The sequence below is a fragment of the Oreochromis niloticus genome, linkage group LG22, assembly GCF_001858045.2.
Source record: "Oreochromis niloticus isolate F11D_XX linkage group LG22, O_niloticus_UMD_NMBU, whole genome shotgun sequence".
In the NCBI taxonomy this organism is placed as follows: domain Eukaryota; kingdom Metazoa; phylum Chordata; class Actinopteri; order Cichliformes; family Cichlidae; genus Oreochromis; species Oreochromis niloticus.
The window spans coordinates 35,292,735-35,319,136 of NC_031985.2; the positions used below are offsets into that span (position 1 = coordinate 35,292,735).

The 26,402-nt window shown below is 40.3% G+C and overlaps 1 protein-coding gene across 2 annotated transcripts in view; it reads right to left on the bottom strand.

Annotated features, from left to right (window-relative positions):
* thsd7aa (thrombospondin, type I, domain containing 7Aa) overlaps window positions 1-13,702 on the bottom strand; it is a 272,763-nt gene extending 259,061 nt beyond the window's left edge. The window contains exon 1 of one of the 2 annotated variants that reach the window (XR_003215883.1): window positions 13,204-13,702. Coding sequence is in view for 1 of the 2 variants with exons in the window: in XM_019350980.2 (XP_019206525.1) it covers window positions 13,204-13,357 (154 nt within the window). In the remaining variant the exon portion in view is untranslated. The remainder of the gene's footprint in view (window positions 1-13,203) is intronic. The other variant, XM_019350980.2, reaches the window with a different exon arrangement.
* Between the last annotated feature and the right edge of the window lie 12,700 nt (window positions 13,703-26,402).

Here is a 26,402-nt window from a genome sequence, read left to right on the forward strand (position 1 = left end):
ATTTTGGTCAGCATGGAGACATGCGCGCCACTGAAGGTGCACAGATGTGACTTGAAGAGACGCAGCTTTGCCCAGAATGCTTTCATGCACACATACGGCTTTGGTACTAGCTGCTCTTTGGGAAAAAAAATATTTTGCTGGGTTAGCAGGCTGTGATTTGCAGAATGGCAAATCAAACAAACACTTTCCCTTGGTTTCCATGAAAAAATATTCATTTTTCCACCTACTCTAAAATTTTCTGCACTCACTTGCGATCTTGCATTTCTTTCGTGCTGCCATTTCTGGTGACCCTGAGCCAGTTTTTTCTTTCATTGCTTGCTTGACAGTGACTCCACCTAATGCTGAAGCTAAGAAGTGCAATACAGTTAAGCACAAATGTTGTGTGTGAACCATAGTCTGTTATATTTTTAGAACGGGCCAATTAAAAATGTTTGGTGGGCTGCAGTTGGTTCGCGAGCCATAGTTTGGACAACCCTGAATTAGAGAATAAAACTGGGATAAAATATGTGCATAGCATGTCATACAACCACCAGTCGGAGAATCCAGGAGTTTACCTGGAAAAACGTGGTCCGATATATGATCACGCCAAGATTTAAAAGCAAATAGATAAGGAAACACAGAAATGCTGGAGAGAGTGTGGGCTCCATAATGTTGGCCACACACGTATTCTGGAAGTAACAAAGACTAAACGTGTTCTGAGGAACAATTAGTGAACTGATGAAACAGATATTTGGGGATACAATTCCTGGAAAAGGTAAAATCCTGTATCTCTGCTATCATAAGGAAGGAGTCATAGATAAGAAAGATATATTATTGATTTAGAAAAAACACAATAATTGGAGAAAGGTGGAAGCACCCACAACTCACAGACAATACTTCAAGAAGGAGAACTGGAAGACAAATGGAGAAAGAACTGACCCAGGCACACGCTTCACTGCTTTTTTGTTTTTTGTTTTTGTTTGTTGTTATTTTTACATTTTTCATATGATTTTCTTCTTTAACAGACAGAAAAGAGGACAAAATATACATATGAGTTTGACTGATAAATGAGATTACAGTGTAAGGGGCAACTAAGTGATTTTATCAAGGGTGTCTTTAGAAAGAATGGATGATGAGACCACGGGGTTCATCAAATTCACAATAAGCAACATTAAAATCTAAATCATTTGTGTGGGTCATAAAGTCAGCAAAATTATTTAAAGGATGCTCTTATAATTCTGATGCTTTTTTAACCATCAATTCTAAATGAAAATGTAGTTGAAAATGTTGAAAATGTTGAGCCATATAAGACTTGTTAGGCTTTCCAGTACAGGTGGCTTCTTCTGGTGACTGTGAACATTCCCTAAATCAAATCAGTGGTCGTGGTCAAATCTTTCTTTAAACAAAGAATGGATGGATTCACTGCAGTAGACATATAGGACCTGCTGAAGCCAAAAATCAGTTCCTTTTTACAAACAGCATTGCCAGAAAAAACATTGAAGTACTGAAACAAATACTTGCATATAAATACTAGTTAGATATTTTTGTTTTAGCAAACAAAATTGCAATATTGGGTTGGGAAGAGGTAATGGTTTGAATTCAAATACACAAAACTGCCCGTCTTATAGAGCTTCTCTGACACAAAGCACTGAAGGCAAACTTGCACATCCTAGAGATTAGCGATGTGTTCCTGCTCTCAGCTAAACCTGTTACCTTCTGGTAAGCAATGGGAGCATGCCAGCAGATTGGCCTAAGAAGTGTAAAGAGCTTTTCATCACCTGGCATCTTCTAAAGGCCCACCTCTATTAGTATTCACCTTCAAATGACACTCAGCTGACACAAGATCTAAAAGCTTTCTGAGCTTCCTGCTTGGACCTAGCACCGACCGTGCTACGTCCAAAGTTATTCAAATGATATATAAACACCAGAGGTGGGACCAAGTCATTGTTTTGCAAGTCTCAAGTAAGTCCCAAGTCTTTATCCTCAAGTCACAAGTCAAGTCTCAAGTAAAGTCAAGCAAGTCAGAGTCAAGTCGCAAGTCAAGACAGACAACTTTCAAGTCAAGTCCCAAGTCCGAAACTTTGAATTTCAAGTCCTTTCAAGTCTTTTTTTTAACCCTCTGGGGTCCCGGGTATAATTGGCCGTTCTTGACTACTTTTGATTTTACTTCTATATTTCACTTTTAAAATATGTTTTTCTTGCCTTGTTTGGTATCATTATTTACAGCACAACCTCAAATATCTGAAATTTGAGTTATTTTTTTCATTTTGGTATACTATATTAGCACAGTTGATCTAAATTCAGACAAAAAATTCAGAATCCAAGTAGAAAAAAGTTATATTTTTTTACATGTTTAACGAATCATTTTCATAACTTGAAATGCAAATAGAAATTGTACATTTCTAAAAATTATGCACAAGTTTTGCAAACAACAAAGTTATATGGTACTATTTACCTAAAAATGCAGCCAAGGCCTCAGGCGTTTTTTATATAACCATTTAAATCTATTTACAGAACAATCAGGTGTGCTGCATCAAATAAGAAGGCACACAAATTATTTGTGCCAGTCCAAAAAATGTAGTTTGTGTTCAGTATAAGACAGAGGAGAACAGCACAGGCCTAAACCCTGCAGGTCTGACAACTGGAGGTGCAACAGTCCAGTTTTCTATGTGGAGACAGCGTTTACACTGGAATCTGCCTTTGACAGCTTTTTTAGATCAAATATGAAATTCAGCAGTATAACTGACACACAATACAAAACAATAACTACACAACAAACTAACTATAGCCTCCAAACACGCTAAACGTCACTAATGTCTCACATATGAAAACTCTCTCTCTCTCTTTCTTTCGCTCGCCCGCTTTCCGTCGCGGGTGTCACTCCTAAAAACTTCCCCTTCTCCCTAAACAACCAAATGTCTCATGTTGCCTTATCATTTTTTTGATTGGCTGACATGGTAAACTCTAACACCAATAGGGAAGGGGTGTTTTTTCTTTTTCTTTTTTCACTCGCAAGTGGAGCGCGTATGCTAGGCTGTCTGTAGAAAACGCCGTTTTTGTCTAGCATCCCTGTTGAGAATAACCTTTGCAAATAAACAACAGCTAATAATATAAGATCAAAGTATTTTATTTGATGTATTGACATAAATGACAGAAGAAAAAGGCCATGTATAGCAGGACTACTCAATTACACACTAAGGTGGGCCAGATTTTCTAACCAAAAAAATTTTTTTCCCTGGCTCAGACATGCAAAAGTTAAACATGACCATACACTAATTGCAAATTAAACACAGTGATTTTGAATTGTGATGTGATGGTAAAATAAATATTTGTCAGTCTAAACTGGGTTAAATCTACGGGGTTAATGATGGGGAGGAGACGGAGAGAGACTGAGTACAGCTACAGAACCCACTTTCTGAAACGGACCCTGCTCACCATTCACCGACAATTCTGAGCTAACAAGTTGCATGTTATTCTTGGATGCGCTTGCAGGACCGGATTTAAAATAGCATGACAAACATATCATACCTGTTAAAGCCAAACAGTATCATCAACGTAGCCCGGAGAACATTTGCTAATAAGATGAAGTCAGCTAAGTCAGCTGTCTCATCGTAGCAAAAAAAAAAGCACCACCTACCGTTCTTTATGCAACTTCAAATGTCGGACAAAGTTGGAAGTTGTTCCATCTCCGTCTGTGATTCTCTTCTTGCATGTTTTGCATATTGCATTTCGTTTTTTGTTGACTGCTTCGTAGTTTATGTACCCGAAAGAAATTACTCTTGGAAGCATTTTTGGCTCGAGCGTTTTTGTTCTTGTTTTTTTCAAATCTGGTTAATTTGATTGGCTGTGCTACAGCCCACGCTCACATACATACGGAGTGTGGTAAGAATGAATGAATGAATAAAGTGAATTAATGGTCCGCACTTTTTATATAATATGTATGTTAAATTTTAGATTTGGGTAAAATATCAAGTCTTTTCAAGTAAACAGGTTCAAGTCCAATTCAAGTCCCAAGTCACTGGTGTAAAAGTCCAAGTCAAGTCACAAGTCTTACAACCTTTTTTCAAGTCAAGTCTAAAGTCATAAAATTAATGACTCGAGTCTGACTCGAGTCCAAGTCATGTGACTCGAGTCCACACCTCTGATAAACACCATATGTAGAGTCTCAGACATACTGAGATTCATATGATTTGTGGATGATGCCAATATCTTTTTTACAAGTGACTCTCATGCTCAGCGTCTTGGTGATGTCACTGGGACCCAGGCATACCCACTAAATGAGTTCCTAAGATACAAACACAAGCAGAGACCACCAAGTGACATCTTGTTATTTTATTTTTTTAGAAACACTAAAAGCTAGAGACACTCACTCTCTTGTTCCATTGGCAGATTTTTTTATTCCAACCAAAACTATCTTGTATTAAGTGAAAAAATCTGCCAATGGAACAATTAAAAATTATCTGTCTAAAAACAAGCTCCTATAGCTTACTGAAATGTTACTCTGTAGCTGATTGTGTCTTATTTTAAGTGTGATGAGATTATTTTGACAAATAAGACAAATATACTTGGTTCAAGATTGCAAGATTGGTACACGATTTTGAGTTTTTGCAGTGTTCAGCTGCCACTAACCAGGTAGAGGTTTTTTCAAGAAGCTGGGACGCCACACTTGGTGACTGTAGGGAGGAAGCATAGCCTGACAAACAAGCATGTGGTAAATCACCAGCCCATTCAGATTTCTAATGGATTATCCCAACTTGGTAACACACAAGTTTTTTTTTTTTGGTCCCCTGAGCTGTGATAACATACACAGTTGCATGGCATCATTCCTTCGTCCTGAGCTTCATAAACAGTGTTGGGTATGTATTACAGATTACTTGTTATTTTTGCAACACAAAGCAAGGTTGAAAGCAAGCCCAGAAACGTTAACATATAAAATAAATGGTAAAATGGTAAATGGCCTGTATTTATATAGCGCTTTTATGGTCCCTAAGGACCCCAAAGCGCTTTACATATCCAGTCATTCACCCATTCACACACACATTCATACACTGGTGATGGCAAGCTACATAGTAGCCACAGCCACCCTGGGGCGCACTGACAGAGGCGAGGCTGCCGGACACTGGCGCCACCGGGCCCTCTGACGCCACCGGGCCCTCTGACCACCACCAGTAGGCAACGGGTGAAGTGTCTTGCCCAAGGACACAACGACCGAGACTGTCCGAGCCGGGGCTCGAACCGGTAACCTTCCGATTACAAGGCGAACTCCCAACTCTTGAGCCACGATCGCCCCAAAATAGAAACATGTAGATGCAATTCTGCAAAGAAGAGTTGGATAAAATTGCTACACAGTGATGTGAAAGAATCACTGCCAGTTATTGGAGACAGTTGACTGTAGTTGTTGCTGAAAGAAGTCAGTTATTAAGTTTAGAAGGCAATTATAATTTTTAAATAGGGCCAGGCAGGTTTGGATAGGTTTTTCTCCCTCAGTAAATGAAATCAACATTTAAAAACTTCAAATACTGAAATTTGTTTGATGATCTGAAACATGTAAGTGTGGCAAATATGCAAAAGCCTAATAAATCACTTTTCACAGCACTGCACAAATGGAGGATGCAACGCTACAAACCTGACTGCTTTTCACTGAGTTTGCTACATGTTCAAGACAAAACTGTGGCTGCTGGGGTCTTTATACACTCAGTTTTAACAACACTCTGGGTTTGTGGGTAGCTTTGTGTTAGCATACTCTCTGTAGAGATGAATGTTTGTGTCCTGGTGGCAGTTGGCTGGTTTCTTGTATTCAGTGAAAGTAATGTTCATATCTCCTCTCCTGAAAAGCTGTGGACTACGCCACCATTTTTCTCCTCCAGCACATCAATGAAATCAGCTGATTGTAGCACACTTGAGAAAGCATGTTTATGTGTTTTGTTCCTTTTCAATTCACCCAGCGTGCAGATAACGGAACAACCTTTGTTATGCAAGTATCAACAAAACTGTAAGTGTATTGTAATTATAGTACTACATTGCATTCAACACTGTTTATAAATAATTGGCAAATTTTCTGGGAACAAACTGATCATATTGGGAGAGATGGCATTCATGTTACTGTTAACTCAAGTTTGTCTTGAGTTAAACCATTTTTCATAAGTGTAATGTACAGCAGCCTATGCCTATTGCACCAGAACTAAGTTCACCTAACACACCCCTGATTATAAGCTTAGTCAGAGACCAAGGAGGAGTGACAGAAAGGCTCTATTCTATTAAACAACCAAACTTATAAAGAATGTTAGAACTGATGTGAAAACCTTCTTCTTTACGTCTACATTGTCACTGAAAAATACAGACTATTTATCTGACTCTGAGTTCACTTGAGATTAAGTTGATATAGTGGGTGATTTTTAAGGATGTTCTCACATCTGCAGTTTTTAGTCTGTTTAAATTGAACTCTGGGTCATTTTCCTCCTTGTTGCAGGTACGAACAGGGTAAACGCACTGGGGTGTGACCCCGAGACCCTTTGGAGGACATGGTCGAGGTACGGTTCAAAATGAACTCCAGTGGTTTGTTTATGATGTGAATATGATCCGACTGTGATCCCACCAACTACCAGGTGTACATTACAAGTTTGAGCTAAAAATGTCCTTCCACAACATCTGCTTTATATTCTCAATGCAGCAAGGTACTATAGATGTGCAAAGGTCTACACGGGCTAGCAACTGGCTGTGAAATGAACATAAATGACCTTCGTCCTGTATTTACTTTAGCTGCTCTCACCCCAGATACATCTGAGCAATGAGCAGACTGTTTTCTGCTTTTGTTGAAATGTAAAGCCATCTCAGTATTTTAATTACAGCTTTGGTCTTGTACGGACATAAAACAAAAACTTGACAATTAATAATATTTCCTGAAAATCCTCCAGGTCAGATTACAATCATGGAATACACAGCCTTGGGAAAAACTATTGCAGTAAATCTATAAATCCAAAAGTCTTTTCAAAAGTGCTGTAACTAAGCTCGCGTGAATCCACTACGTTTTTGTTCAGTCATCTACTCGCACAGAGTGTATTATCATAACTTGACCTGTATGACTATGGCTACTGTAGCTCCTCTGAAAGCGAAAGCAACAAATCAAAAGTTGACTTCCTGGTATAACTCACAAAAACGTCTTAAAGCAGATAACACATTAGCTGGAGAGGAAATGTTTCCATATTTAGAAACCCTTTGTCTTTCCTGGAAAAATGTCTCTGACTTTAAGAAAAAGGCCTTTAAAGCTGGAACATTTCCCTATTTGTTAATGAAAGAGGAAAACAGGAACGACCTCAGGTTTCTTTTCAGCACTGCACAAAGGCATAAACTACAAAGTTGTGTTGTGTGGTCCTGTTCCTGATTTCCTTTTTTCTTGAATGTTTGTCACACTTAAATGATTCACATCAACAAACAAATGTTAATATTAAACAACGATAACATGAGAAAACACAACATGCAGTTTCTAAATGAAAGTGTTTATTATTAAGGGGGAAAACCTAACACTGGGCCCACTCTTCTTTGCAGAATTGCTATAATTTAGACACACTGGAGGGTTTTTGAGCATGAACCACCTTTTCAAGGTGATGCCACAGCATGCCAGTCAGATTCAGACTAGGCCACTCCAGTCTTCAGTTTGATTTCTTAAGCCATTCAGAGGTAGACTGCTGTGTTTTGGATCATCATCCAAAAACCCAAGTGTGCTTCAGCTTGAGGTCACTTAGTGATAGACCGACATCCTTCAGAATTCATGGTTCCGTTTACCACAGCAAGTCCTCTAAGGTCCTGTGACAGCAAAATAGCCCCAGACCGTCACATCACCGTTATGTACCGTTGGTATGATGTTCCTTTTCTAAAATGCTGTGTTAGTTTTATGTCAGAAGTAATAGGTCTCAAGCTTTGCAAAAAGTTCAGCTTTAGTCTACAGACTATTTTCCCGAAAGTCAAGTCAAGATGTTTTTGGAAATTTGAGACAAGCCTTTGTGTTCTTTTTGATCTGCAGTAGTTTTCTCCTTCTTTAATGTTGTTCTAGGTTATTTTGTGACCACCTGAGTCTGCGATGTGCTCGTGGAACTGTGGTGAAGCTTCCTAGGAGTGACCAACCTACCAAAATTATGGCTCTCACTGTGGTTCGCTGCAGTCCCAAAGCCTTAGGATGGCTTTGTAACCCTTTCCAAAGACTTTGTTTTCAGGTGTTTCTGTAGATTGTGGCATGAGGTGTTGCTTTTTGAGATCTGCTCCCGTTTGTCAGACAGGTTCTATTTAAGTGATTTCCTGATTTAACAAGCCTTCCAGTGATCAGGCCTAAGTGTGATTAGTGAAACTGAAGTCAGTTTTTTGAAAACTGTGGCTAATCACAGTTAATTCATGATTTAACAAGAAGGGCAATGACTTTTCCACACAGGACCAGGTAGGTTTGGATTGCATTTCTCCCTTAATCAATTTAAAAACTCATTTTGTATTTACTCTGGTTATCTTTGTCTAACATTAAAAAATTTTTGATGATCTGAAACATGTGTGACAAATATGCAAAACACTAGGAAACCAAGAAGGCAAACTGTTTTTCAAACTACTGTAAACTATGTCCAATTATTGGATGCATAAGTGACAGGTAGGAGAAAGAGGATAAAGTGCTCCTGGATTATTTCGTGGTGTGTTCTGTGAGAAACTGTCTGCTTCAGGATGTGACGGTGAAGATCAGACAGATTGAGATCAACATCTGAAGGAACAGGACAGCTACACACCAGTCTGTACTGGGATACAATGTTGGTGGAGGAGTATATATACCTGAGCATCCACACTGAAATCAGACTGAGCTGGAAGACCAATACAGAGACTGTATATAACAAAGTAGGCTATATTTCCTCACGAAACTGAAATCTTTAAACGGGATAGTTTTAAAAAATAATATTAATGATGATGATGCCAGTACTGGTACCCTGACATTCAAAATATTTTTATTACATCATCCTTAGTTATGATTAATTATGTCATCTTTTAACTGCTTAATGAAACTGGCCAGTGTAAATAGCTGAATGAAGCACTTGACCTAGAGAAACACTTGATCCAGCGAAGCAGCTTCAGCTTCAACTCCTGCCTCATTTTTAATGTTTATACTTTCAAGACCCCTCTCAGCTTGTAGGTTAAAGGTCACCTTGAGAGAGGGTGAGGGCTGAGGTTGGGGGATTGATTTTGTGGGGGTGAAGCAGAACAATAAGCAAGCCATGTGACTGGAGGTGAAGCCTCTTCTCTCTTTTGTGTGCCACATAGAGATGAGCATCTGCAGCAGAGAGCCTGAACAGAGCTGCATGCTGCATGCGAACAATGCCACAACACAGTGTTATTCTCTCTGTGTGTGATCTATACAGCATTAAATAACCTTCATTCATTGCTTCTTTCTGAAGCTGACTGAGTCTGGACAAGATGACCTGCCCCATCAAATTCCATCCTTCATTGCTCTGATTTGTACAGCTCTACAGAAACCTCTCCCGAGGTTGTCGGCTCGCGCGTCCCCCACCGGAGCTCGAGCCTTAGTCTGGGCCTGGTCACCTTTGTTGTTCCACGGTGGACCAAGCAGCACCCAACTGCATCACTTACACTGGCAGTTGTGTTTATGGCTCAAAGGTTGCTTTAAACAGATGAGTAAGTGCAGTTTGGACATATAAAGCACCAGTAACCGGTTTTCAGGACTGCCAGGAGCTGCTGCAGTGTCTGAAAATTTATCAAAACTATTAAACATAGATGCTGTATACAGACCTCTATGTTTGTCTTTATTTATAAGACTTAACTATGTGAAAGGCCGAACTTAAATTTGTTGTTGTAGGTTTCTTATTCTTTTCCAAAGGTAACAGAAAGGTTTAGCGATATAGTTATATAATTGCCCCCCAAAAAGAAAAGAAACTGAATATCTGAAATTTGTTTTGAAGTTATCTGTGCCATGTAATAACTTCAAAAATAGTGTCAGATGTTTTTCTTGTTCAAAATTACAAAAGATGACACTAAGTGGTCATGAATGAAAGTCTTTAGCTGTGTGACTGACTGGAGAGGAAACAGGGAGATAACATTTAAAGAGGAAGACCAGCTGATCCCAAACCTTCTGTTTGTGGCTTCTGTACTGCAGACCCGCTCAGACACAAATCTAGTCATCTGCCAAAAGACATCACACTGTGCCAAATTACACATTGTCACCAAATTCCATACATATGGGTGTAATGTGGAGGCTCATGACTCATCTGTTGGTTTCATGGTCCATTTTTGGTCTGGTTAAAAATGGCCTGCAGGGAATGATTTAACAGATTCTTTATTAATATTTCCATGTTCACTTCTGAACATATTGCTGCAGTCACCGGAGAACCCATGTCTTTCACATTAGTACTGTCGCAAATTTCAGCCACCCATCTGCACCATGGACAAAAATAGTGGGCTGCACCTCTTCATTTTTCAGTTCAGACTTAAGGCAGACTGCATGGTTAGGTGAAGTCTGTCAAAAACAGACTGTGCTAATGAATGTTAGCTTGTAAAAAAAAAAAAATCATGCATTAGACGTGTGTGTTACTTAATTACTCCCAGGAGAAAGCAATATAAAGTAATATGAAATAATATAAAATAGTACCCATCCATTGTAAAATAATATTGATATCCATGCTATAGACTGTAACAATATCCTCCTCCTCTGGCACACATTGAAATCAGCTGATTGTGGCACAAGTGGAATCGATTCCTTTCCCTATAAGTGACCAGGACATTTGTTCATACACAATTTGACACTCAAAATAACTCTTTTCCTGAGATCTCAGCCGGTGGCTTTGTGTATTGTGTTGAGCATGTGGGAAAGAATCAGCAATGCCAAGAGTACTCATGAACGCTTCCAGCATCCCTGCATGGACAGTTTTGATACCTCCTAATCTGACAACATGGAATAAATGAAAAAATAATAAAATGATGAAGTGAGAATTTATTATTATCATACAGAAACCCGATTAGACAGTAACACCCCAGCATGCACAAAAACATTGACTGTTTTTTTTCTACACTGCTGCCATTGTTCTGTCAGGGTGACAAGAGCTGCACCCAAGTGCCAAGCACAGACACACTTAGGCCAAGAAGAGAGACGCCACACAAACATGTCTATACCGTATCTAGGTTAACTTTGTCTGGCCAATCTGCTCTGGTTTCTCTGCCCTTAATCTCATCCGCTGCTTTAACACAGTGGGAGGTACAGCACATAATACAAAAGGATTTCCATTCCTTTGCACATGGTGTGAACAATGAAGCTTGTAAACAGCAGCTATGGAAGGAATAAATAAATGATCTTTGATGAGAACGTATAGTGAGTGTGACCTGTTTGTGTGTTATCTTATTGTGTTTTTATACTGGAGTAAACCGCTGGCAGAAGATTGGGAGAAAAAGGAAATGAATTTCTTTAGAGTGCATTTACTGCCAGATAATACAAACAAAGTCTCGGTTTTAAGGAAAGATTTTTTTTAAGTGCACACAGTCACACAGTCTAGTCTAGTGTTATCTTGTGAAGTCAGACCTGATTAAAATTATTTTACATCCTATATTGTGTTAAACCACTGATAATGTACACAACAAAATGAGTATTCTACATTAATATAAATAGAGGCCAGTCTGAGAACAAAATTACCTGAGCAGTTCAGGAGCAATAAAGGAAGGGTTTCCATTAAAGAGACGATGATTTTGATGTATAAATCCAACTAATCAGAAAGTAAAATGAGGGTAATCGTTAAATGAAAGTAGTCCAAGTGTGAAATAAAACCAGCTCTAAAAGAAAAACCATTAAGCAATACTGGTGTTTCACTTCTACTAAGGAGGAAGCTAACCAAACAAAAGCAAAAACAGGTGAAAGTGCATATACCATCAACCTGCTACCATCATTTTCTACATAAAAATGAAAAGAAACTTTACAGCAATAGATGTTACACAGATGCTGGTATAAAGAAAAAAAGAATCATTTATTGTGAATGTTTTGCCTGGTGTCCCGAATACACATCTGGGCATCAGACTGGTTCCAAAATCTTAACCAATTAGGAGATGCAAACATTGTAGAAAATGTTTTTTTAAGATTCTTTTGGAAATATTTTTATTTCACTTGGACTTTAAAACCCCAAGGATGATTACTATGCTGCACATGCTATTCTTTATAAACAAATGATTGCAGATCATATTTTAGACTTCATCAAAAGCCATAATTGATCTCATGCAGGATGAGCTTTATTGCCAGGGTTATGCTCATTGATCAGTCCCTGGTGGTACAGCGGTTGCAGAATCCCAGTGAAACCAGGACATTGATCCAGAGAAAGAGAGATTAGACAGTAGAGAAAGAGAACATTCATCTCCAGCTGCCCCTAAAGGGCACATTTGTCTCAATGGGTCAACACGGTTCCACCCCCAATTCCTGCTTTCATCACTCCTCCTCTATCCTCCTCCCCTCTTTCTCCCTTGTGTCCTTCTGACCATGTGCTGCTCTCACAGAGTGAATGAACCTTGGATGGTGAGAGGCAACACCCTAAACAGCAGCAGTGAGGATCCTTGTATTGTGTTTAGACTGTAAAGCTGCTGTACTCACAAGTCATCAGCAGATACCAAAAACACCTGCATCAGTAGTCAATTACTATTTGTATTTGTGTCGCTTCCTTTGCAGCTAGCTTCTATTTTCCCCACTCAGAAACATAGTAACATATGCAGCTTTGGTACACACACAATTTCTTATCAATTGCACACATCTCAAAACGTGATAAATGAGTCCAATAGTAGCATAAGGCAATCAAAGTGTTCCAGCTGTCTCTGTCTGGGGGAGGCTCTGCCAAAAAGACAGGAGCACAATGCACATCTCCACCCCCCAAACGGGGGCAAAAGACCCATTCACTTCAGGGACTGCAGCAAATATGTTATCAAACTCTAGTGTAGCAAGATGGCTCCAGTGCATTAACCACAAAAAGACCATGAGAAAATAAACTTTTGGTTTGAAAAAAATATTAATTTATAAGATATATTGATCCAATCACAAAAAGTGAAAGAAACAAAAAAAGCATGTTCACCCTTTTCATTTTCCCTTATGTATTGTGTTACGTACACAAACATTTGCATATGAATATTTCATCAAGAGTGCAAGGTTAGAACATCCATCCAGTCACTCAGTGTCTCAGGGACCAGGACTGAAGGAGCAGAGAGGATGGACTGTACCTGTTCGCCAGATGTACATGGGTCTAGTTTCCACTGCAGTTTGTGCATCCAGTTCCCACATGGATAAAAACAGCAGCACTAACGTCCAGAGAGAGAGGAGTGGGGCTCCTTTCAAGACCTCTTGGATCCTTATACCTCTGCCGGCCATCCCCATGGCCACTGCACGGCAAATACTGCTGTTCCAAATGCAATCGAGAGGAAAATGTGAGCCTGGCCACAAGGTAGAGAGCGGGACTCAAGTGAATTTTCTGCTTTGTCCACGCCACCGCATCCAAGAAGTAATCCTGAGCAAGCAAGGGTGAGGTTTCCTCACGCTCTCCTCTCCCTCTGTGTTTCTCTTATTCCCCTGGCTACTTAATGAGTGCGAATGAGCTCTTGCGGTAATAAAACAGGGAACAATAGATCCCTAAGCCCAGCCTGCTCCTGCTGCTGTATGCCGGGTAATGCAGCGCCTCCCTTTCTCTCAGCTCTTTCTCTGCCTGTCTCATTCTCTCTTACACACACAAGCAGTTTATGCACACATTTACACACACATCCTGTCCACCCGCCCTGCTCACTCATCGCTCATGCTGTTTTACAAAGACCCGAGAGAAGTTCTAGGTAGCTGAATCAGGAATGTGGAGATGTGTTTGTTGATGAAATAAACAAGTAAGCAGCAGCAGTTTTCCTATTAAAGCATTATTCTATTTTAACTTTTTATTACAATAAAAATTACCATGGATGGATGGATGTGTCAAAAGAAGGGTATGCAGATAATATTGTTATATACACCAATCAGCCAAAATATTCAAACCACCTGTCCAGTTTTGGTCAAAATCCCCACTAACTGGCAAACCAGCTCATAACTCTTGAAGCATTGCAGATTTCTGGGTGGGCTTGTTCTGGCACATCTAGTGGATTGGCATCTGGGAAAATCTGAATGGCAAGTCAGTGTCTTGAGCAATTCCAGTGCTGAGGTGCAGGATAGGGATATATAAGCTCCAGGATGGCTGATCGTCATAATCATCAGAGTACTTTTTATGACTTCTATTCAGCTTTAATAACTGACAAGCAGCTTCTGCAGTGAGGTGGATTTTGTTTGCACAGTTGCCTTGCTCTGTTTGGAGGATCAACATTTCCATGGACGTTCTTCAACAGAAACCAAAAGTATCATGACTGAGGTCATTTCAGACTGAAACTCGAGGTGTAATGTTGACTGACAACTTGATGGTTAGTATTTAATCTGCTTATTTTCTTGAGTTGATACTAAAAACTAAAAAGAATGAGGAACAATCTGTAATTTCAGTGCTTGCATCCCTGATTGTCTACTTTTTGATTAAATAAAGCAAATATTAATAATGAACATCTGCAAGAGTGTACATTATTGCACCAGCCTGTTTTACAGTTAAATACCTGTTGAAAGAAAGGTTAAGGACACATGCGCACATTTTAAAAAACTAAACTAAAGGAAAAAAGGGCCCACCCTCCTGTAGGCCCACCACCAACAGGAGGAACTTTAGAGATTGGGGGCAGTGTTTGCATGGAATGTCACCTCTCTGGTAGGGAAAGAGCCAGAGCTAGTGCGTGAGCTTGAGAGGTACCAACTGTATAAGGTCAGGCTCATCTCACAGTCTCCTGGAGAGGGGCTGGTCCCAGTCTGGAGTTGCCCTTGGTGAGAGATGGTGGGCTGCAGTGAGTATTTTGGTATCCCCTCGGCTTGCTCCCTGTATGTTGAAGTTTCACTTGGTGGATGAAAGGATTTGCTCCCCCCCCACCTTCGGGAGGGAGAATGGGTCCTGACTGTTGCCTGCGCTTATGTTTTTGAATGACAGTTCAGAGTACCAGGTCATGAGCTCTGGGTAATGACCAAAAGAAGACTGGAGCAGATACAAGCGCTGGAAATGAGCTTTCTCTGAAGGGTAGGTGGTTTCTCTCTTGGAGATAGGGTGAGGAGCTCAGCCATCCAGGAGGGGCTCAGAGTAGAGCTGCTACTGCTCCACATCGAAAGGAGCCACTTGAGGTGATTCCAACATCTGACAAGGATGCCGCCTGGGTGAGGTGTTTCAGGTATCCCCCACTTAGAAAAAGGAAAAGCAGAAACTGTGGGTAAAGGAAATGATAAGAGAAAACACATGGACACAAGATGATGCTGGAAAGGGATCGGGTGTATGAAGACTAGGCTGCTGCTGGCCAGTCCATTTGAGAAAAGGCTGAAAGCCTTGAAAGCCTTGTGAAGCTGCTGAATCCGCACCTATCTGCCTATTTACTTAGTGAAGAGCTTTTGAAATTTCATCATGGAACAGTACAGACAGAAATAGCAACTGTATTGTGACATAATTGTCACGTATTATGAGAATGGATGCAATACCAATTTTCACCCCATAAGAAGCATGCCATGAGACTGAACTTATTTCTGCATAATACAGGAAGGAGCAGAAACTTTGGAGCTCTACCATCTCCAAACTGTTACCCCTGATAATACCCCCAAATCTACTGATATGGACTTGGTAATGTGTTAGGGACAAAAATAATCCACATTGTTTGATGGAAATGAAAATTATAAACCTGCAGAGGCCTGAATTTAAAGACCCCCCACCCCCGTCACCCACAAGAAAAGATTTTTTAAAAATTTTATGTGTTTTTTCCTCTTTTCTTTTTACTCTGTATGTCATTAAATCACTGCAAGAACTCTTGTTGTTGTGTCCTGTAAATTTCCAAGTAATGTGTCCATTACTTTGTAAGTGATTGGGAAAGACAGCAGCTCATCCACAAAGTGATAAATCACATAAAATTAGAGCAGGGTCATTGGTGGCCAGGGTGTATCGTATGCAGAGGTCACCAATTTTCTGCAGAGTCGGTCGCTGCAAACTTTAAAATTCATGTGACCTTTAGACTAGCTCAAGAAAAGAGTGTATGTAGAGAGCTTGATAGAATGGGTTTCCTTGGCCAAGCAGCATCTAAGCCTTACATCACCAAGTGCAATGCAAAGCATCAGATACAGTGGTGTAAAGCACGCCGCCACTGGACTGTACAGCAATGGAGGCATGTTCTCTGCAGTGACGAATCAGGCTTCTCTGTCTGGCATTCAGATGGTTGACCCTGGAGAGCCAGCCTAGTCCTTTGTACTGAGGTTTCCTGTTCCAAAATGACTACACAACAGTGCACAAAGCAAAGTCCATAAAGACATGGATGAGCAAGTTTGGTGTAGAAGAACTTGCTGGCCTCCACAGAGCCCTGACCTTAACCTAATAGAACATCTTTGGAATGAAATAGAGTAGAGACTGTGAGCCAGGGCTTCTCATCAAACATCAATGTCTGACCTGACAAATTCACTTCTGTGGAAACCCTTCCCAGAAGACTTGAAGCTGTTATATCTGCAAAGGGTGGGCTGACATCATATTAAACCCTGTGGATAAAAATGGGATGTCATTCAAGGTCATGTTCAAGGTCATGCATGTGAGGGCGTCAAGGCATCACACTGAAGGCATCAAAACTATGAATGAACACATATGGAATTATGTAGTAAATAAAAAAAGTGTGAAATAATTCAAAGCATGTTTTATATTTTAGATTCTTCAAAGTAGCCCCCCTTTGCTTTGATTACTGCTTTGCACACTCTCGGCATTCTCTCAATGAGCTTCATGAGGTCGTCACCTGAAATGGTTTTCAACAGTCTTGAAGGAGTTCCCACAGAGGCTGTAGCACTTGTTGGTCCTTTTGCCTTCACTCTGTGGTCCATCTCATCCCAAACCATGTGATCACTCTCCTTCTTGGTCAAATAGCCCTTACACAGCCTGGAGGTTGTGTTTGGGGTCGTTGTCCTGTTGAAAAATCTGTTGGGATGGCATGTGGCTGCAGGATGCTGTGGTAGCCATGCTGGTTCAGTGTGCATTCAGTTTTGAATAAATCCCCAACAGTGTCACCACCAAAGCCCCCCACACCATCACACCTTCTCCTCATGCTTCACGATGGAAACCAGGCATGCAGAGACCATCAGTTCACAACTTCTGCGTTGCACAAAGACGCACTAGAACTCTGTGTGGCATCTATCTGGGCTCTAATCTGAGCTGCTGTTAACTTGTGATTTCTGAGGCTGGTGACTCAGATGAATGTATCCTCAGCAGCAGAGGGGACTCTTGGTCTTGCTTTCCTGGGGCGTCCTCATGTGAGACAGTTCCATCGTATTGTTTGATGGTTTTTGCGACTGCACTCGGGGACATACTCAAGGTTTTAGCAGTTTTCCAGACTGACTGACCTTCAGTTTTTAAAGCAATGATGGACTGTTGTTTCTCTTTACTGAGCTGATTGGTTCTTGCCATAATATGAATTCTAACAGTTGTCAAGCACGGCTGTCAGCTGTGTACCAACCTGACTGCTGCACAACATGACTGATGGTCCCAACCCCATTAAAAAGGCAAGAAACTCCACAAACCAACCCTGACAGGCACACCTGGGAGGTGAAACCCTTTCAGGTGACTACATCATGAAGCTCATTGAGAGAAGGCCAAGGGTCTGCAGCATTAACTACAAAGGGCGGCTACTTTGAGGAATCTACAATATAAAACATATTTAGAGTTATTTATAAATTTTTTCTTTGCTACATAATTCCATATATCTTACTTCATATATGTGATGTCTTCAGTTTATATCTACAATGTACAAAGCAGTAAAAATAAAGAAAAACCATTAAATGAGAGGGTGTGTCTAGGGATGGGTATTGATAAGATTTTAACGATTCCGATTCCATTTTCGATTCTGTTTAACGATTCGATTCTTTATCGATTCTCTTATCGATTCTTATTTTTAAAAAGGAGAACACTAAGGTCGATTAGCATAGAACTTTGTTTTATATGTTCTCTTTGAACAAGATAGAAATTTAGGAGTAACATGGCCTTACAAACCCACCAGTGAGATCTTAAGAGATCCACAGCCTACGGCTCTTCAATGGGGTGTCACAGGGTCCCCGGGGAAAATTGTAAATGTAAAATAATAAAATAAATATTCTTCTGTAGCAATAACAAAGTATAACATAAATTATTCTGTAGCAATTACACAAGAATATTCAGTAATGTCCCTGCCTACAATTAAACACATTCACTTACCATCTGCTGTGGCAAATGGCTGCAAGGCTTTTACCACAAACTTAGTCACTGCTCGGTGACATTCGGGCCTGAAAAGAGACGCTACCAATAGACTGCAGCGACAACTGCCAGCGAGCGCCAGCCAGACTCTGTCTGTCTCTCTCATCATGGTCACCTAAATGCACAGTAATGGCAGGTTTTGTAATAAAGCAGATCGCGCTAACATAATATGCACTGTTAGTTGATTATTTACCTGCCGCATTAACGGGAGAGGACGTGCAAACCGCTGCTGCTGGGTTGAGATTCACGAGTCCGGAGTGGAATTAAAAACACGACATTCATTTAAGTTCATCGCGTGTTTTGTGAGCAAATGCTTTTGCATATTCGTAGTGTTTCCTCCCTTAAATGAAATATCTACTTTGCAAGTATTGCAAGTTGCCCCGTTGTCATCCGTTCTGGTAAATTATAACCAAACTTTTGAGCGTTTGAGCCGCTTAGGCGCCCTGTTTCCTGCCAGGTACGCTCCGACGCGCCGCAACGTGGTGACGTCATTCGGGGCGACTGGAATCGATAAGGGAATCGTTTGCAAAAATGGCAAACGATTCCAAGGAATTGAAACAGTGGGAACCGGTTCTCAACAAGAACCGGGTTTCGATACCCATCCCTAGGTGTGTCCAAACCTTTGACTGGTAGTATGTCTTGAAAAGTATATAAACCTAAGGTTTCATCATATATGAAACTTAGAACCATAACATTGTCTTGTGCAAATTAGAGGTTTAATAGAAAATGTTCTAAAAATTCAATCAGTGACTCAGGTCACAACAATGAAACATATGCACATATTTAACAAAATTATTTTCAGAGTTAAAATTAGAGCACCATTTGGACACTGCAGCATTTTGTTCTGGTTGCATTAGACTAATGATATTTTGGCTTTTTGTGGGACAAATTATCATATTTGCTTAATCCAGCATGAAAAATAAATGGCATGTTAAAAGGATTCCACATGCTTCATTTTGTAACATATATGTATAAGTATATGAATTTAATCATATCTGGACTATAATGTGTTTTTATGCAAATTAGAGATGGCTGAGCAGGAAACGTTCTAAAAAATTGTCTGATTTAAGCTGAAAGGACTCTGCTGTATGCACAATGACACAACTACAAAGAATGTTTTAGCCTTGTTTGATTCCAGGACTGATGAAGTAATTTGTACAAATGATTGATTACCTACCTTGTATGATAATTTAAGTTAAACACCTCAGCAAACTGTTTCTAGTTTTCACAATGCCTGCTTAATAACAGTTAAGCAGGCATTGTGTGTGCTCCTCTATCACAGTCTGGTATGGTGCAGCCACTAAACAGGACAGGTGCAGACTGCAGCGGACTGTACAGGCAGCAGAAAGGATCATCGGCGTCCCCCTGCCCTCCATCCAGGACCTGTACCTCTCAAGAACCAGGAAACGGGCAGGGAAAATCATCACAGACCCCTCACACCCTGGACACAGACCTTTTGATCTGCTGCCCTCTGGCAGACGGTACAGAAGCCTGCAGACCAGGACCACCCGACACAGGAACAGTTTCTTTCCCCTCGCCATCTCCCTTCTAAACATTCAAACTGTCACATTGCTCCCACTGCCAGACTGCACCAGCACCTTATGTACATTCTGTGGTACTCATTTCATCTTTCATTTCTGTCATCCTGTATTTTATGTATATAAGATTCAGATTGGTTATCTATGGTTGGTTTACACAGCTTTGTGTATGTTTGTGTACATGTATATATCCACACGTGTGTGTGTGTGTGTGTGTGTGTGTGTGTGTGTGTGTGTTGTGTTGCTTACATTGTTGAGATTTACATTGCTGTGCTTGGGAGTCACCATCTACCGGAACCAAATTCCTTGTATGTGTCTGCGCATATACATGGCCAATAAACGTGATTCTGATTCTGATTCTGAAGTTTACATACAAGCTCATATTGATGAAAAACAGCACTTTGTTTTTCTGTTGTATAAATCTGATCTGAGCCTGAAGTTAAATCTGCTGTTTACTGAATTTGAAAGGCACAAAAATATGGAGGTTGAAGGACAGTTCCTTGAACAATTAACATTCCCTTTTGGGAATTCCCAAAACAACATTAACAATGTTAATTTGGGACTTAACATTCCCAAAAGGGAATGTTAATTTTTGCCTGCTTCATTAGCATTCCCATTTGAAAATATTAATTCACACATGTCTGATCCAACAGTTATATACAAAGATGCTACAGGAAGTTTATTCAGAAATATTCAGTGCCCTCACTGGACCTGTGGTGCTGACAGGTTTCTCCTACCAAGGAGAAAGCAGATGCTATGAAGCACACTACAGTATAAATTTCCTTTAATTTAGATTTACCGTAGTATAGATTGATTTTTTTCTTAGAAGTGGATCAACACTTTGTTCCACCAATGCAATAAACCTCCTCCAGGCTGAACCATAAGTGGGATTTGTTCTTCAAGCCTAATGTCATGAAAGAGGCTAAGTGGCTCACTTCAACACCATAGTTGCATCATTTGATGTAGTCGGCAGAAAGTCCAGGAGCCAAGGAGAAAGAGTCCTCGGCTGTCTGTGTCGACAGCAGACACACAGAAAAAAGGGGTAAGGGAAGGGAAGGGGACTCCAAGCTAAGCTAAAGGCTATCCCCTACAAACTGACATTCCTGGTTCTTTTGCTTGCCAGCACACAGTCACATAATAACAAAATAGATGAGCTTCAACTACACATTATTTAGTGCAGTTTGAAGCACTGTGTCATCAGAACAGCCCATATTCTGCTGACTTCAGAGCAGATAGTACTAATCAGTTTGGTAACTGCAGCTAGGTTAGCTATTAACAAGCTACATCACTTAGTTACTTAGTATATATCAGCTGATCCTGACAGCACTGTTATAACAACAAGAGAGTTTAATCATGCAAACCTGTTTCATGCAAAAAGTTTTCTGACAAAAGAAAAGAGCATTTTTGATCAAGTCTACAAAAACCAGCCTTTTGCTGCATCTGGGACTCTGAGATCATCTCTCTCATCTCCTGGTGTTTTAGCTCTCGTGTGGCCTCCTGTGAATTTGACCCTATGGGTTTGTCTTTTTTCTCTGTGTCATATCTCATTATTACCAGAGATGGGCAGTAACGCATTACAGGTAACGCAAGTAACGTGTTACTTTAATCCAATTACTTTTTTCAAGTAAGGAGTAAAGTAAGGGATTACTGTTGCAAAAAAGGTAATTAGATTACTGTTACTTTCCCGTAAGCATGCTAAACCGTGATTTCGTTTGCAAGTGTCTCATGACAATGATGTAAGCGAGTGGGACATTCATGGCAACAGCTGTGTGCAGATCAACAATGGATAATATATCGAGTGGGGGAGAGAGTATGAGCGTGCAGCATTTAAAGCGTGGAAGTACTGACCGTACTTTGAGTTTGATTCCGTAAAAAGTGACCAAAACATTAGCGTCTGCTGTGCGTGGGAAGAAAACTTCTTTTTACAGCGAAAAAACCCCTAAACTTCTGAGCAGGCACCGAGTACGCTGCCATGGGAATGTGAAATTCACAGAGAAACTCCCAGATCCCCTCACTGACATGATGGCTGTGACCAGTAGCGGTTTTTGGTTTGGGCGACACGGGCGGTTGCCCGGGGCGGCATCGTGGTGGGGGGCGGCATCACGGGCATTGGCAAAAAAAAAAAAAAAAAAAATTGCTCGTACTCATGCTGCCCCGACATCAGCCAGCGCATATTGGGGATGGCATAGGCAATGGTCGGTTGTCTATCGCCCATTTGCTGGGAGTAAGGGCGCCCTCCGTTAGCGAGGTGCGCCTGCTGCTTACGGCACAGGAAGGAGAGGGCGGGGCGGCGGGGAGCAGCATCTAATAACCAACTCGCAAAATAAAACAAAATAAAAACAAAACACCAGACATCATGATACAGACTTAAAATTTTGTTTTTTCGAAATTCTATACGCGAAAAGTGAGCGCGAGAGCCCTCGGTGCGCCTGCTCGCTGCTGAAGTCAAAGTAAACTTTATTGTCATCTCCGCTACATACAGTCCAATATATAGAGAGACGAGACGACGAGGCTCCAGTTACAGCAGTGCAAGTAAACAAACAATAAATATATATATATATATATATATATACTAGAGGTAATCTATAACAGGTTATAACAGAGGGATCAATAACAATTTAAAATTTATAATTTACAGTTTGATGATTTAAAGTTTCACACACAACCCGTCGAAAGGGGAGGGAGACCTGCTGCTTCCAGATAGAGCACATTTCATTCATAATGATGTCAATCCAAGCCCATTATGTATTCATGATTTGAATCCTGGGTTGTGTGAAATCCCAGAAATACACCTTAGACAAAGTGAATCTGTGAACTAAGGTGTAGGTCTATTAGGTTATGTTGTGGTGATCCTCGGGTTGGGGGATGGGTGTTCATACTGGAGTGCAAAATTAAAACCAGTGGAAGATGGACAAGAAAAGTTCAAAGCCATCAGGTGCTCAGTTTAGAAAAAATAGAAAAGAAGAGGAGGAGAAATGAGCAAAAGATACAGGTAAGCAGATGTGTCATTGGATAATGGCAGGTCATCCTGAACCATTCAGAATCAGAATACTTTATTAATCCCTGCGGAAATAATGTGGGTTACAGTTGCTCCAAAAAGAAATGGTTGATTATTACACATAATGAGGGCGAGTGGGGGCAATCTTTATTTATGGATATCTGTGGTTTGATTTATCTGCATGTGTGAGTTCAATGGGTTGTTACCAGCATCTGGTGAGAATGCCATGTCAATAGGGCCTGTAGGAATATATTTCATTAGAAAATCAGTGACTTGTTCACACCTATTTTACCCGCTGTATGTTGAGGCATCTGAGAATCAGGAGATTTCAGGACTTCTGCTAAACCGCTTTAGTACAAATGTCATATTATAAATTGTCTTTCTTCTTTTTCCCTGCCAAGGAGGTTATGTACTTGCACACAGTCGATGATAAGTGTATAAAATGTAACCTTGCTAGCACAAGTAAGGTTGTATTTTTTCTCATCATGGTTCTTTCAAAACATATTTTTCTTTCCAAATTGGTCTTCTCCTCAAAAGTAAACTGGACTGGTGAGAAAACACTCTGTACAAGAAGACCCAAAGTTGGCTTCATCTGCTGGGCAGCCTGTGGTCCTTGGGAGTGTGCAGAGCCTTTTATGACACGTTCATGGCGTAAGCAAATTTTATATGTGGTTGTCTGCTGGAGAGGTGGTACCACGGAGACTGACACAAAATAATTTAATAGACTGGTGCAGAGAGCCAGCTCTGTCCTGACCAGTCCACTAGCTTCTACAGAGGAGGTGGGTGAGAAGAGGATATTAGACAAGCTACGGTCCATTATGGACAACACCTCTGAACCAATGCATGAGACTGTGGAGGCCCTGAGCAGCTCCTTCAGCAGTAGATTGTTACAGCTACAGTGAAAGATGGAGCATTATCATAGACACGTGTCTTCATCCCAGCAGCAGTCAAACTGTACAATGCACACATTCAATAGATACCTGCTAAAATATGCATGTATATTACCACTCCTAATGCACTTTTATGTAAATATGTTATCTCAGGAAACCTTGGGTCCAGGCATTCATGCGGATGTTACTTTGAATTGAATTGAAACTTCCCTTTACATTCTTGGAAACCAGGTGGTTATACACCTCTCCGCATGTAATTATTTGTTATTATTAATCTCTGGCTCTCTTCAGAGAGTGTCTTTTGTCCTGCAGATGGCCCCCTCTCCCTGAGTCTGGGAGGGGCGGGGCCATCTGCTGGAGGTTTCTTCCTGTTGAAAGGGAGTTTTTCCTTCCCACTGTTGCCAAAGTGCTTGTTCATAGGGAGTCACATGATTGTTAAGGTTTTGTCTGTTGTTTTGTATTACTGTAAGGTCTTTAGCTTACAATATGAAGCTGGCTTGAGGCAGCTGTTGTTTTTATTTGGCGCTATATCAATAAAAACAAATTCAAATGAAATAAGGCCATTTTTAAGTATCCACAGGAGATATCATTACATTGTAGAGTATTTTGTGTGTGTGTGTGTCATGATGTCAAAAATTGTTTGTAAAAGCTTGTGTATTGCATAACAGACTGGCAATGTCAACAGAAGCAAAGGCAGAATAAGGAATATGCTAGCAATACTGCAAAGAGTACAGTGGCCCTGAGAGGCCAAACGGACTGCAACTTAAGAAAACACCAGCAATAAGTAAAACGCTGCAAAAGCACACAAAACACAACGGAAATAGGAAAAACGACAACAGAAATAAGAAAAAACAGATTTCCAAAAGCACAAAGGAAGTGTTTCTGGGGAGACAATAACCCGACTGACCAGTTGCAGGAACCAAAATATGCTAAGAATTGCGCTGGGAGACACTTAAAAGAAGTGGAGGATCTATCGGTTTTGTGAGGAAAGAAAAGATGAGAGGTAAGTGTGTTAGCCTAACTATTAGCCTAAAAATCCGTCATCAGTATTATATGAATCATGATAAAACACGCCTACCATGTTTTGGGTTCCTGCAACTGGTCCGTCGGGTTATTGTCTCCCCAGAAACACTTCCCTTGTGTTTTTTCCTATTTCCGTTGTCGTTTTTCCTAGTTCCGTTGTGTTTTGTGTGCTTTTGCAGCATTTTTCTTATTGCTGGTGTTTTCTTAAGTTGCAGTCCTTTTGGCCTCTCAGGGCCACCATAAAAAAGTGCTATAAACACGATCTCTCCCTGCTGGTAATGCAGCTACTGCATGCACTAATGCAACTTCTGCATGCATGTAGATTTCAATGTTTTGGAGATGCAAAGCATGAAATGGACATGGTGGACCGGTTTGTCTATTACACGCTTTGTTGTGATATCGGGTTTCACACAACGCTCTGACAGCCTGTGACCATCAGGCACCAAAAGGCTAATCACAACTACTGCAACTAATGCACAACACCTAAATTTCATTGTTTCAAAGGCTTAGCCTACCATCTATGTGCAATTACTGAACATATCACAGTATGCCATGTAATAGCCCCCTGCCCCACGGAAGCAAATGTTATTACAGTCTCCATTAGCAAGGCATCATCATAACTCAGAGCTGCTGCTGTAACATGAGGCTCTAAATGACAGCAGAGTAGTTTCTACTTACGCTAACATCTTAACACTCGCTCTCTTTTCTTCCCCCCTTTGTCTTAGCAGGATAGTTCTTCTTGCTATTCTTGCTAAGAATCCTAGCAAGATTAGAAGACACAAATAAAATCTTAAGTTTCTTGTGGTGCTGAAAAAACAATGCAAACACATAATAAATAACTACACCACATAAGGAACAAGCATTTACCAAAGTATACAAAATCAATGACACCAACAGAACAAATGTTCAGAGAAGCATCTGATGCAGCACTGACAGAAGACAAACAATGATTTTTTGCAGCATTAATCTTTTATTTGTACCATTGTTAGAGTTTACTGTTATATTTTTTATGTTCAATTTACATTTTGATCAACATTTTATCGTTTTTGATGGAAACACATTCCAAATTCATAATTCATATAAGAAAATTAAAGTTAAATTAAAGTAAATTTTAAAATATTTTTTGAGTTTATTTAATAAAAACAATATTGTACTGATAACTATACTTGATTAAGGTGTAATTTTGTTTTCTAAAGAAATGGTTATTCTCATAAACTCTGAATCTGTTAATCCATTAAAATTACATAAGAGTGTGTTCTGGTTTGTGGAAACCTCCATGTTGAACACAGTGACGGTTTCAACTAAAGAGCTCTTAGTGTTTGTGTCTGCACCTTCAAACTCAAGATATGAAGAACTCTACCTGTGTTTGATCACCTAAGAAGTGGGCCCCTTCACCGAAAAGGGAAAACAGAGGAAAGAGACAATGTGGCATCTGGATAATATGTCCTCCTGCTCCTCCTCACCTCACCTCAAGCTAACATACAAGAGCAGAGTTAAACTTGCTTATTTATTCCAGATATTGTCATAATCACTTATTATTAGCAGATTAGATATACCACCCTCCTGTCTCTGGACAGCTGTCAACAATTTTAGGCTTCGGTGTCCAAAAAATTACACTTTCGCTCTGATA